Source organism: Syngnathus floridae, chromosome 3 (assembly GCF_059516105.1).
Source record: "Syngnathus floridae isolate MCC-2025c chromosome 3, RoL_Sflo_1.0, whole genome shotgun sequence".
Classification (NCBI taxonomy): domain Eukaryota; kingdom Metazoa; phylum Chordata; class Actinopteri; order Syngnathiformes; family Syngnathidae; genus Syngnathus; species Syngnathus floridae.
The window spans coordinates 17,128,564-17,142,965 of NC_142415.1; the positions used below are offsets into that span (position 1 = coordinate 17,128,564).

General features: G+C 42.6%; 1 protein-coding gene across 1 annotated transcript; it reads right to left on the reverse strand.

The window, feature by feature from the left end:
• Window positions 1-2,908: 2,908 nt before the first annotated feature.
• Window positions 2,909-11,274, reverse strand: ube2q1 (ubiquitin-conjugating enzyme E2Q family member 1). Its single transcript, XM_088371757.1, has 13 exons — window positions 10,523-11,274; window positions 9,850-9,954; window positions 9,242-9,364; window positions 9,076-9,132; window positions 8,792-8,932; window positions 8,143-8,227; window positions 7,725-7,785; window positions 7,556-7,646; window positions 7,411-7,469; window positions 7,218-7,266; window positions 7,018-7,113; window positions 6,167-6,233; window positions 2,909-5,136 (listed from the first exon to the last, which is right to left on the reverse strand). The coding sequence occupies exons 1-13, from the start codon at window positions 10,679-10,681 to the stop codon at window positions 5,105-5,107; spliced, it is 1,125 nt and encodes a 374-aa protein (XP_088227883.1). The 5' UTR covers window positions 10,682-11,274; the 3' UTR covers window positions 2,909-5,104.
• Window positions 11,275-14,402: the final 3,128 nt, after the last annotated feature.

Genomic DNA, 14,402 nt, shown 5'->3' on the forward strand with positions numbered 1-14,402 from the left:
TCCTGGTACGTTAAATCGAGGTTCTACAAATTGCAACATTAGGAGCGTAATTTATGTAGCCTCTTATATGTAGTCAGATAATGTACAGTATTTGTAGATGAAGCAGCATGTGGTTCACCGCATTGCTATTTTTGTTCGGTTTTCCCGATAACTGTAGGAAACTGTTTGTGATAAAAAGGTGGCTCATGGCCAGTTATACTGGGAAATATGTTTTGTGTATTTCATCAGTTTTACCAATGTGTTGCAATGACTTTACCAATACGTTCGCTTCCGTAACTAATTGCTATTTTGCTTCGTTAAAAGCAGGAAACAAAAAATGAGGGACTCAAACGGATTAATGGCATTTTAATAGGTTTCAAAAGGAAAGAGTGATTTGATTATTGAGCAAACTGAACCACTAGATTTTAATGCCTTGCAGAAAATGTACTCAATAGCGTCTTTTTGTTTTGTTTGGTTTTAACTTGATGGAGGATAGAACCTGTTGAGTGTCTTATTCGTGATACATTATCTTTATTTTTTCAAATTTTTCAGAGAGATGGATACGGTTCAATTCTCTATTTCTAATTATCTCTGGCTCATTATTATTCGGCATAAAGATACCATCCGTTGCCTAATGAGAGAAGAGATAAATGTTTCTTTTGGGATGGAAGGTTTGGGGGTTGGGGGGGATATGCGTTGAGGAGCGCCGTGAGGGTGGTGCAGAGAGACGGATGGTCTGTTTCTCCGGGATCTATGCTTCTCTTTATTGATCCTCCAGTGCGGGTTTGGCCGCCTGATGAGGTGTATCCATAACGACCTGAGCCCCTCCACGTAAACAGATGTTGCTACTGCAGCTAACTGCGTGCATTTCAATCGTCCACCTGCTGTTTATTGCCTTATAGCAATCCGTCTTATTTTGCGCAATTCTTTCCGCTGTCAGTGTGCACACAACCTTCCCTCCGAACAGCCATATTTGCTTTTTATTGTCGGGTCTAGTGGGGGAACTTTCCGCTACGGTGCCCACACAGCATTGAGTAAGCATCTGGAATAAGTCACAGCCCCGCTAATGGAAATCCATTTAGCCTCGGTGTGATGTGAACGTCGTCTGCGCAGGGAAGCAGAACGACACGCTGGGTTCTTTTGAACCTGGCAAGGACACACAAGGTGAAAAATCGCCTAAAGTAAGTGCATCAAGCACTTTCTATGCTGATGGGCTTGTTCAGGCTCATGGATAAGCTGCATTGTGTCCCACGACAATGGATTGTTTGAAATGAGGGTGAAGGGAGAATCAATAAATTGTTTGACATTCAGCCATTTTGAACCATTAGACCACCAACGGCCAAGAATACATATAATGATGACACTTTCAAATGTATCTTTTAAGCACTGGTATGGCCGTCAGTCATTCCAAGAGTTCTGAAACTGAACAAGAACGGGTTTGATTCAAGTTACTTCTGTGGCCACTGTGTTCTTTTCTCCCCCATGATATGTAGCGACAATTTTCGTGTCGGTGCAGCAACGGCTGGCTCTCAATCTAGTCAGCTTTTCCTTTCACGCAAACATTGTTTTGTCTTATCAATTCACTTGCAATTCATTGCCCTCTGTCAGGCAGCTTTTCATTTTCACGTCCTTGTCGGCCTGATAGTATCAAAATGTCCAATCCAAGGACGGTGTGACGGCAATTAGACGAGACAAGATGACAAAGCTTTTATGCTATCTGGCTGTACCGGGAATAAGAAGAAATGAGATTCACCCCTAACTGTTTGCATTTAAATTCAATAAACTATCGTCTTTATTTGAAGCTTTGTTGATGGACGGTCATGCTAAATTACATGAGAACTCTTGCAGAGCATTACAGGCCGCCTCGTGACGGCTTCTGATGAAAGGGGGGAAGTGTGGTTATAGGGTGGGTGGACACCTGGTTTATTGGCGTCCAGATGCTTTGCCATGACATGGGGTCATTCAGAGTCACAGTGGGAGTTGGTCTTCAAAGCCGGACATCATTAGAACAGCTCGTGTTCCTGAATTTACACTAACAAGGCTCACAACACAGGCCACCATAAAAGGAGTCTAAGACCAGGAAACACCTGCTGATGCTGCCATTTAAAAGGCTGTTTAGAAGAATTGAGTATATTGGTGAAATTTCAGTTCAGTAACAGGAGTAGTGTTTGAGATTTGCTAATTATTTGTAATTTAAGAAGAGATTATCACTTGCCTTGGCTCGATAAAGGTTAGGAAACACTGCAGAAAAACACACTTGAACTAGAACAATGATTTTATCTTATGATCAGATCAGTATTATCATCACATCATGTCGAGTGTCTACCGATGGCTGGTAAACTCCAAAATCAAAATGTAACGGTCCAGTGAACAGCGTCAAACACAGATACAGTTCGTGCTTGAAGCTGTGCCCATCGAGGCTTCCATGTGGACACTTTTAATCATAGAGATGGACTGTTTCTTTCCTCTGGGCCCCTTGAGGCCTTTAGTTCTTTTTTTCTTCTCTGTGTATCTGTAGCAAATAATGGACTCAAGATGGCCCCCAGAGGCCCTCAAAGCCATAACAGAAATACAACCTACTCCAAATGAAAATTCCCAACAAATTAAAAAAAAAAAAAGTGATTTTTTTCTTGCTCAGTGACGCAGCCAACATGAAACGTGAGTGACCCAAAAAGATTTCAGTTCTCCTTCACATGGAGCAAGGAAACTGTTCACATTGTTCTACTGTCATCTAGTGGCCACTGGGAAAAAACCACCATGACACCATGGGAGAACATTGAAGCTTTTTCCAACCATTTTCGTCAATGTCCCCAACGGTCTGATTGTCGGAGTGTTCTTGAAAGATTATCCAGAGCGTTTTCCTCCACCATTTGCTCGGAAAAAGTCGGGGTGAAAAGTGCAGGAGGCCATAATAAACAAAGTGCAGGTGTATTATTATTTAATTCTTTATTCATAAACTTGATGCAAGTTCACAAATTACTTTACATGGTCAAATTCACCCTTGCAGTGGGGGAAACAAAAGAAAAATATTGAAACCAAATGCAATGCATGCTCACCAGTGCATAACTTAAAAAGCCAAGGGACAATCACGGTTTTGTGGAACATAAAACCGGAATCGGTTCCGACTTTGGATCGGAGTCGGTCTTGGGAATTGTCGGGTCTGCTTTCAGTGCACATCAGATTCGGGCTTAACAAGATGTTAAGTAGCAATTTGTAATTTCTTCTAACCTGGTTCTACACGCAGGGCAACACGAAATCGTCGCCAAGTGCTGAGACGCAACTGGAGCTCAAAACTAATTAAAAACAAGTCCAGAATGAGATGAAAGTGTGTCTTGACTAAGTTTGAAGCCTTTGAGGAATGACGACGCTGTTCCACACGGATATTGCCAATCTACAGATGTTAGATTTCCACCCAACGAAGCCTCGCTTTGTCTTTCAGAAACTTGTTGGAGTTGGGTTATATTCGCACGCACGTGAATGATCGGAATGCGCGTTTTCAAGATCCGTAGCTACGTCTGTGATATGTATTCCTGAGTTTGGGCCCAGCAACCCCACAAGATGTCAGCATGAACACGGATTGCGTCTATGCCGTTCTAGAAAACGTCCACTCGATGATACGGGGAGGGGCAGCGGAGGTTTTGTAGTCTTCTGGGGAATGACGGTTTGGTGCTTTTGTTCGGTCACAAAAGATATTTGCATTTGTGGCGAATTCTGTCCAAACACAACTTGCGATGAAGTTTCCTATGCTGCCCTTTGAGAACATCCTATTTCAAAACAAAGTTGGTAACAGCACTGAATATCCATGATGGGAGTGCGTGACATGGAATGAACACGTAGAAGGGATCACTCAACATCGCAAATGCGTAAAGAGTTTCCGCTAGAAGTGAGGTGTAAAGTTTAGACTATTGCTGTGAGTTGAGGAAAAGGAAAAGACTCTTGAGGATAACTCGGTGAGGTCACTTTTTGTTTCCCCACCATCAGATGTCCACAAAGAAAGAATTGGCCTTGTGGCTTGTGAGAACTAAGCAGACCGATTAAAAGACGATTAGATGCATAGCCTGATTGAGGTTCATCCGGTTTGAGGAATGACAAAAAAAAATATATATTCCAAAAGCCTCGGGAATGCCAGGGACAGCCATGATAAAGAGGCGCCATCAATCAAAGGGGTCAATGGTCCCTTTTACACAGCCTGCAAAAGTCAGCATTTTCCCGTCATGTATCGTCGCTCCGTGATAGAAGAAGGATACCAAAGGTATTCTGAAATCTCCGGACAGAAGGTGACAAGATTACGGTAATACTGACATATTTCCCAGTTAAAGTCTCAACTGCTCCGATGATTTTTTCAGGCTTTCTGTGTAAAAGAGGCTATTGTCACCCGGATATCCAATTAATATTAAAAAGAAAAACAAATGCAGTAGTCATTAGTCTTACATAAGAATATGGCATACTTTAGTTTCCTTATGAAAGAGTAACTGTGTGGCAACTCCTTCATTTCAAGAGGGAAGCTGCTGTCGATGGTCGCAGCGCACACTCGAGGACCCGAGACAGGGTTACATTATAAACATCCTCTTGCAGAAATACAAATGTACATGATTACATTGGGGCGTTAAAAGCAGCTAGATTACAGTGTGGGGCTGCCGACGCCGTCCTATTTAGTCCGTTTATTTGTGTGGAATTCTCGACATCAGGCTCGAGGTGTCTATGTTCTCTTCATCTGAGGCCTTCGGGCTTTGAAAAGACGTCCAAATGCAAGCTGGCTCGCCATAATGTAGAAGGTCCGGAGAAATGCCATTGATCACCACCACGGTGGTGTGGTCCAGCCAAATAGGCGGCGTCCCGTTAAAAAGGAGCCTCGGTGATGGCCGACGCCAGCCGTTTTGTGTAGTTCATAGTTTCCATCAGGAGATAAATATACGACGGCAGCATCGGCGTCCAAAGCAGAGGGGTGTGATATATTTGCTTATGTGCTTCTTGTTTCTCGTTGGTTGGTCACCAGATGAGGAATTTTGGCTTGAAGTTCACTCAACAATCAAAACCGTAAAAAAAAAAAAAAAATTGGGAGAGGGGGTCTGTGGGGCAAGTTGGTCGCAAGGAAAATAAATCCAGAGCAGGTAGGAGAAAAATATTAGCCATCCTCCTTTGGGGGTGTGTACCATCCTGGAGGCAACAACAGATTCATCACATGAGCACCTTTTTATCATAACGGTGGTGGAATTGGGGTCACACAAAAAAATACTGAACTACGATGAGGTCATTGTCAGGATATTGAGTCTTATTTTAGGACAACTTCCACCAAAAAATGGAAACCAAAGTCATTACAGGAGTGAAACTCCTAATGCAAGAATGAACCAGCAATATTGGGGAAGGTGTCCATTTTATCAGAAAAACAAACAAAAATGTGATAAGATAATAATAATTTAAGAATAAAATCATAATATTCCACCATTTTTTTAAATTTACAATACCAGTAGTGCCAATATTACAAGGATAAAGTTGTAATATGAGGTAAAAGATCTGCAATTTGAATTATTTGCACAACACCATTAAATTATATTTTGTGAGAAAAAAGGAAAAGAATAACTGAAGATAATTTGACATGAATAAATTCAATTACCTAATAAATTTCTGAATGTTTGGGCCTAATGTGGCTTCTAAGCTGCAAAACTTCGGTCAAGCCTGGTTTGGAGGGCAGGACATGTGACTGTCAGTGACACACTGCCAAAAAGAAGTGAATGGCATGTGACAGCAGCCACGACTTCAAGGTCACCAAAGTGACTTTGCGTCATATTGCTTTGGGTCTTCGCTAAAGTTGAAAGGGCCTGACAACCCTTCGTGCAAGGTTATTTTACTGTCACGATAATCAAATAATCCATTTCTAACAGTATTTGAGTGGATTTTTTTCTTTTCATATTAAAAACCAACTCGCCTCATGTTGTTTTGGTGCCAGACTTTCTGTCGAGACAATTTTCGTCCGTCTGTGCTGTGACTTAATGGGGGCGGCCACAGAACGCTGCTTTCTAACACCGGCGTAATTATTTCAGAAAATCAATCCATTGAAGCGAGCTAGCAGCTCAGTAGTGTTCAAATGTTCCGTAAATGTCACGGAAAACCATCTATTCATTTTCTGAACTACTTATCATCACTCGTTTAAAAAAAAAAAAAAAATCAAATCAAAAGGAGTACTAACCGTTCTTTTCGTGGATCTGGACGAGGGATTTGTAGGACTGCTGTGCTCTGGCTAGATTGTACTGGTTCTGCAAGGGGAGAGAGATGAAGCATAAAAATTAAAGAAAATGGCAGTGCTGAATTTATAATAAGCTGGATTCAAACACTGCACCAGTATTATGCATACCAACTTTACACCAGTATCACCAGAATTGATTACATTAGCAATCAATATACTCTATGTCCTAAAACTGTTGCACACACGGCTACTCTTAAGATAAATTATTGCGCAATATTGTCTGAGGACTAATCAGTGATTATCATTGAGTCCGGCTGATAATATTAATACGTCATTACATTCAATTATTGGAGTATATTTTAGTTTTAGGATAACTATTTTGATTATGAATTTTTTTTTATTAAATATTGTCTGTCCAGGAAAATTTAAAAAATAAATTCATAATGGAGCATTCATTTTCCTGTATCTTGATTAAATTAAAAATATTCGAACACACATCACTGACAAAACTGGACTATAATATAACCACATTGAGAATTTCATTTTGGACATTCTGAACTTCTGTTACCTACGCCAGTGTTGTGCTGATCAAAATAAAAACTCCCCCGGGCTTGTCATATTCTGCTTCATTATATTGGAAAATAGTTTTACTGAAGTCAATGAACAGACGAGTAGTGCACTCCTTTTTTGACTCAGTTATAATCAATCAAGTCAATTGAACTCAATCAGTTAACAATTGCATCTCTAATGTCTTTGTATCGCATCGGATTCTGACAATGGGGTCGACGCTAATGAAATGTCTTTTGAAAAAAAAATCCATGTGAAGAACAACAGTCCGTACTGCGCTGACTTACTTTGTTGGCTCCGAACTGCACTCTGGCTTTTCCTTTGACTAAAGTGGCATTGATCTGCATGATGACAGACTCAATTGAATAGGCACTGCTCCAACCCTGCAGGCAAGAAAGTGATGGTGCCGTTATAAAGGGTCTTAATTAAATTAAACAAAAAAATGCACGCTTTCACTTTTTTAATACGATAATAAAGAATAACGGACCTGTTTGGTGAGAAGCTCCATGCACAGGGCACCTCCTCCAAGAACATAGCTAAAGGGGAAAAAAAATGATGCTCGCTTTAATTATCTTGAAACATTTTGTTAAACTCAGCGCCCAAAATCAATTTCACTCTGCAACATGAAATTTGCAACTTTTGATGACCCACCATCAAGCATCACATTTTGAATGACTCACCCCCCAGACAGCACAGGCGACACAACCCGCACAAATGGAGGATCGAAAGGGAAATTATCCTGAAGAAGGAAACACGGTGGATTTAAACTTTTGCCTTTTTGTTAATGCCGTCGCAACATTAGCCCAGAATATTCAAAGTACTCACTTTGTAGGAGAAGTTGAGTAAAATGTAATCCATCCCTTCCTTTTCCTTTAAGACTTGTAAGTCGCTGTGTAAGGGGCTGTCTGGATCGACACTGTCAGTAAACCAAACAAGACATTCATTAGCCGGTATTCCCAAACAAAAGTAAGCCCTCATTCCAATTTTCACTCACGTTCGTAATTTGACGTGCCATTCGTACAGGCTGTCGTTGACCAGCTCCACCGAATAGATGCCTTCCATACAAAATGAAGAAAATACACATTTTCATCAAATGCCTTTACATCAATAGTCCTGCCTTTACAGAGATAATCCTCTGTAAGACTCTCGCTTCTTTTTTTGGTGACATCTCTTCCAGTTTTTTTATGCACGAGACAGCATGACTTCTCCTGTTGCATGTGTTGCCGCTGGGAGTGTGGTAAAGGCGGAGTTGCTTGAAGGTTTATGATTACCGTTTTGTATATACTGTCTTCTGTTGGGCACCTTCAGTGTCGTGTCGTGTTGTGTAGTGTAGTGCAGCGCAGTGTACCTTTATAAAAGTAAATGCAAAAAAAGCTGTATTGAATCTCTAGTGTGCGTGCAAAGCAGCCCACCTGTCTTGTAACTCTGAGACCTGTAGATCTCCCGGAGTTCCTTCATCAGGCGGTCCGAGGCTTGCACGGAACCGGACACGGCCCCCTGAAAGCAATTGAGCAAATCAGTCAAAGCAGCAGGTCTGAAGTGGGGGAAAAAAAGCAAAGACATGAACTGGCAACTGAGGTCAGACTTCACCTTGTGAAGTAGCAATGGATTTTTTAGAGAGGCAGGGCGCCGCCTGTATGCAAGGGACTCCCGGAAATGGACACGTTTGTGTTGAAGGAGTAAAGATTGCTTTCAGCTCAATGCGATAGGAGAAGTGAGTGTCGCATGTCAAACTTGACACCACTCTCCAAACTTTCCGTTAAACAAAGGTTCCTCCCTGCCTCTGTTACAGATCCATCCACCTTTCACACTGCCTGTGAACTCCTACTTCGCTTCTGTCTCATTGTTCTGCTTAAATGAAATTGATACAATCGTGAAGTACCACACTTTCTCTTCCTGACGTTGCGTAAAATAATAACTTCATCTGCCACGCCTGACAGTGTCACCATTTTATTGTGAGTAAAATTACACAAAGTTGCTGTGATAGCAATTTTCGCTGGGCTTTGGGTAAAAGGTGATTAAATATTGCCTCTTCTGTAAACGTGAAGATGCCCGACTCACATTTAAGTGGTCCTGCCTCTGGTTCTTCCTGATCTTCTCCAGGACGGCCAGATTCTCTTTCTCGATGCCATCATCTTCGGATTTCTTGCCTTCTACGGGCTCCTCCTCTTTCATTTCATAGTGGTCCAAGTCCTCGATGTCCTGTCGGAGAGCAGACCCGAGATGTGAATCATGCTTAAAATGTTAACTAGTATGATTACATTGGGGAAAAGAGGAGTGTTTGGCTCTTGTCATATAAATCTCCTTCTTATAAACAGGAAGTGTTCTAGTACAAATATTGGTACCTCTCCCATCTCTTCCTCTTCCTCTTCTTCTTCTGACGTGACCTCCTCTGTCCCATGCTACACACAAGCATACACGTTATTAAAATTGCAAAATATGTTGTTGCAAGGTAATCAAAATTTATCAGGCTACATTTTAAAAATGTGCAATAAGTAAAGTCTGTCGTACCTTTCTGTCTTGTGCAACAGGGCCGGCGGGGAGCGGCTGGTCCAACATCTCCACATCGGGATGCTGAGGAAGGTTGTACAGCCGGCAGAGGTCACAAATCAGCTTCTTTAACTGCTGCAACAGCTGGAGAAGACAAGAGCACAAGTTGTGTGTGTGTTTGTGTATTAAGAGGGTGTAATGATGAATAATTTATTAAGCATATACTCCAACAAAGCGCAAAATTAAACGAGAGGCAATTTTGTGTGTTTGGCAGATGCTCCTGGCTGCTTTAGCTTTCACATCTGTATGCATGCTTGTTTGTGCCTATTTTTGGAACACATAAACCTGAAACCCGCATCTGACACGCAAGGTATTTTTCTTGCCGCAAGGAAATTTTGAACACTTTCAAATCTTATTTGCGACAGGAAATACTGTTGAGGATTATTAATACTGTTGGTGACGCCATTGCGTCCGTTTGCGACCTTGAGTGAACCCTGAAACGGAACAAAAAAAATATTCTAAACACAAGATTTTGCCTCAGTACACAAGTCAACCAGGGCTCATCTTGGTCATGTGATGATGTTATGTGGACACTAATGGGCTCTGCATAATATGGTGGGGATATTTACCAAGGTGCTGCCTTTTTTCACATCCTCCAGACGCTCCAAAACTTGTGCCAAGCTGGGGTCGTCAGAGTTCACGAACCAAATAGGCGGTGTGGATGGATATGACTCCTGTTATACACAAAATTAAAGCAGGTTTAAGTCCACAGGTTGCAATTTTGCGAGTGTACTTTGTTTACAGACAGCTATACCTTTAGCGTATAGCTATACAAGTTATACTGTATAGCAAATATGAGAGATCAACACAAGTGCCATTGGAAGTCATCCAATTCACATTATTGGGCCTAAACATGTGTGCGTGTGTGTATATATAATGTATTAGCAAAATGTATTGTTAGGGTTAGGGTTAGGGTTAGGGTCTTGGATATTTTACCAAGCAGCTCCGTGTGTGTTTAGTTATGAAAAGTAGTTTAGGTTTCAACACTAGATTATACTCACCAGTTTATGAATATAAAATTCACCATGCAAGCCAGGACTCGCACATTGGAGTGCGACAAATGTATTTCCCTTGTGGATAAATATAATATCTATCTAATCTATCCAGATATTTCCCCGCGTATCATGAGCACACAGTGTTAGCAACTCGACTAGCATTTTTTTTTCTTCCCCCGGCTAACCATAGCTTGCCTGCTAACCCCCCCCCTCCCAATGAACATGTCAATCGCCGTGCCATACTGACCGTTATGTTACAGTGGATAATCAGCAGCTTCTCCCCGGTTACGTTGAACTGACAGCTAAGCTCGTCGGGCTTCCAGTCGATGATCCGGAATCGTTCGTGATTTGGGTCGAAAATAGACTCCAAAAACTTCAGTTCGGCCTTCAGCCCCGACACCGACATCTTCCACGCATCTCCGGCCGGGCCGCTTGGGGAGGGGGAAAAGAAACCGGGGCTTTAGCTCGCAGCTAGCTTAAGCCACAAGCAAAAACAAAAGTTGAAATGAAAAAAATATATATCCAGGTTTATTTTATGAATCCCAGCAATGACAACTTGTCGCTCTGGCTCCCCTGTGTGAGTCCAAACGACCCGGAGCCTTCCGTGGAAAGCGTCCGGTTCAAGTTAATCTTAATTCGATATGTTTTCAACGACGTAGCAGCTAATGTTCGCATTCAGCACGTTAGCATGCTAGTGCGTTGTTGTTGTCTTTCTGTCTATTGTTGTTGGCCGCCTATGATGACAAGCGTCTTAAAAGGCTGCAAAACGCCGTCCGCTCATCTCGTCCGCTCGCTCCCATGGCACAGCGCCCCCGTTATTCATTGAAGTGGCGGGCGAGCGCACGGTTCGCTCCGCTACCCCGCTGTGGGTGGAAATAATCCGCCGGAGGAGGGACGGTGTTTTTCATCTCGGTTCATCTGCTGTTAGCGTAGTTGGCCTCTCTGTTGGGGTTTAAAGATGGCGTCCCGCGAGCTCACTGTTCCCGCAGCATCCCATAATCCACCGCGCCTTCTACCGCGCGGCATCCAGGGCAAAAGTTGAGCCAAAATATTTGACTTTTTAACACTTATCACCCTTGTCACCCTTGGATTTTGTAATTTACTATTTCAAATCAAGTTGTGGCACTTTATAAAATTTTTCCAATAAAAGTGCACATTTGTGATTCCACTCCGTTGTTCGGTTTTATTTCCTCTCTCAAATTTTTAAATCAGTACAGTATTTAATAATTTGATAAAGAATTATGAGGTTAGTCAGCACGGGTCCAAATAGAAATTTTAGATAATTGTACTGTATTAGTACAGCATTTCCAACAGAGGGCGGTATTGCACCAAACAAGAAAGACATTCTTTTCAATACATACTCAAAATTTGCCTTCTATGGCAGCACAATTCAAAATTCCCTTCAGTAATTTAGCATAATTACGTCGGCAGCGGGTCTGCGAGGCAGCGGAAGAGGGGCCGGCGCGGAGACGTCGGGCCAGGCTTGCGGCCAACCCAGCTCGCCCAGCCGTACCTTCCATTCTCCTGGCGTACGTTCGTTCGCGGGACGACAAGATGGGTTGCGTTGGCCTGATAGGATCCACGAACCGGACAGTGCGTGCCTGCTGTGTGCTCGTGTTCACAGTGGCCTGGTTGACTGTCATCTTTCCGGACTCTGCTGTGCATCGTGAGCGGCTAGCGTGCTATCACTCTTATTGTTCATCTTCTTGTTTTATTTTTCCTGTGTTGTTTACTTGTATGTGCGTTGTGAACTCTGTCTTGTCACCCTGGGATAGTGAGAAACGTAATTTCGATCTCTTTGTGTGTCTTGACTTGCGGAGGAATTGGCAATAAAGGAGACTTTGACTTTGACTTTGATAATTAGTATACTAACAAAATATTATTATAACGATATAAACAATGAACAAAATTTACTTCTGGCTTTGTTCGGCATTGGTAGAGGTCTGCGCCCTACTGTGTTACATTCTGGTCAAACTACATTTTACCATTGTTAAATGAAACAAATGTAATGGCCAAACACGGTATATTCATGTCAGTGGTAAAAGATGCATCTGACATGCACTCCGTCACGTCCAGGCTCTTATGTACGCACTAATAAAGAAACAGATTGCTTTTGTCCCCTCTGATTTATCCTTCTCCTCTGTACCCTGCATCAGCGCCAGGCAAAAAATTAATTAAAAGCCCTATTCGTCACCTCATTCCATCTCGGCAAATCACTGCTTGCCATTCATAACCTTTACGATTTCACCACAGATGATGGCTGACGTGTCGGGAAGTCCACGGCTTGCTATGAAATAGCACACAAACACAAATGTTATTAACACAAATGTTAACATGTTATATTTTGTAAACTTGCTTGATTTTTTTTTCAATATTTGTACATCTTCTCCTTAATAGGATTAAATTATTCAGCAGAGGGGGTGTATATTTATATAAAACCAAATTTGCACCTTTATCTGCATCTGCACCAATTTTCAAGGGGAGGCTTGATAGGCCTACATGTAATAAAATCTAGTGTCTCAGTCGTGGACAGGCACTCCAGTCAAAGTCAAGTACTACACTGCAAAAACTTGGCGAAATGTCAAGTCATCAAGTTTTGTGGCCGGAACATTTATAACTCAAGTCGTCAAGTTGTGCTCGCCACTATAGGCGCTTAGCTTCGGATGGCTAAATGTCAATCCCTCACTCGTCCGTGCTGCTGATTCACCACATCCGGCACCAACACTTTGTCAAGTGGTGACAGCACCGTTCCGATTGTCTCAAGGCACACACACATGGAAAATGCCATTTTCTTAAAGTAAACAGATAATAAACATTTAAAACATGACTATGAATTTTTTTTGCATGTTACTTTACAGTATATTGAAAATTTACAGAGTAATTCTGCTTTAAAAAAAAAAAAAAACTCCCCTGTCAATGGTCGATGCGTCTTAGTCAGATTAAGTGCTTCTCCAATGAGTGCGTGGAGGGCCATTAGGGGCGAAGGCCGAGTAAATGTCACCTTGAGTTGTGGTGGAATCAGCATGGAGTGTCTCTCGGCTCTATTTAAATCGTCACTTGCGCACATAATTGCACCCATGTCTCGGGGTGTGTGTGTGTGTGTGTGATATGCGACAGAAACACGCTGCTTGGCTGTTGAAACTTAACTAGCCGCTTTCCTGTTTGTAATGGAGTCAATACAGAGAGGGTACTTGTATTGAGGTATTTAAGTTGAGGAAAAAACATTTTGTACAGTTGTGCTCTCTTACTAATCATGGTAAATGTACCTCGTTATGGCGTTTACGAATAAAGTAATAGTCGCTGGAAAAACTCACCTATTTATCAGATGATGGCAACAGTGATTATATCATGGCTAAAAACTAGCTTGCTAACAAAAAAACAAATCATGACAAAAACTTCTTAACTACTACTAGTTAACTACTAATCCGGTTCAAGATGGCGGCGCGTGCACACGCAGCGGCCACTCTCTGTCCTGTTCGGTGTTTTGTGAGTGTTTACTGAGTGTTTGTCTGGCAGTTTTTGTGTGTGTTCGTCTCGTGTGATACGTCGTGCTACTAGTGCGGCGGGCATGTTCTGCTCAGCATCGGCGAAAGTGGGTTTTATGGCGTTCTGGAATTTGGTGCGGAGAGATTAAGGGCGCTCGGACTGCTTCGTCATGGAGCGACGCCGGACTGGCCTGCTCTTCCTCCCCCGGTTGGACTGCGTCTTGAGCTCGGACTGCTCCGTCCTGGAGCATTGTTGGGATGCGTCGGCAGCGGGTCTGCGAGGAAGCGGAAGAGGGGCCAGCGCGGAGACGTCGGGCCAGGCTTGCGGCCAACCCAGCTCGCCCAGCCGTACCTTCCATTCTCCTGGCGTACGTTCGTTCGCGGGACGACAAGATGGGTTGCGTTCGCCTGATAGGATACACGAACCGGACAGTGCGTGCCTGCTGTGTGCTCGTGTTCACAGTGGCCTGATTGACTGTCATCTTTCCGGACTCTGCTGTGCATCGGGAGCGGCTAGCGTGCTATCACTCTTATTGTTCATTGATGTTGACTTCTTGTTTTATTTTTCCTGTGTTGTTTACTTGTATGTGCGTTGTGAACTCTGTCTTGTCACCCTGGGATAGTGAGAAACGTAATTTCGAT

Coding starts and splice junctions, on each gene's coding strand:
- ube2q1 (XM_088371757.1), bottom strand. CDS start 10,681: ATGTCGGTGTCGGGGCTGAAGGCCGAACTGAAGTTTTTGGAGTCTATT. Junction 9,365..9,849: donor TGAAAAAAGGCAGCACCTTG/GTAAATATCCCC, acceptor TGTCTTCTCCAG/CTGTTGCAGCAGTTAAAGAA. Junction 7,267..7,410: donor TCGCCTGTGCTGTCTGGGGG/GTGAGTCATTCA, acceptor TTTCCCCTTTAG/CTATGTTCTTGGAGGAGGTG.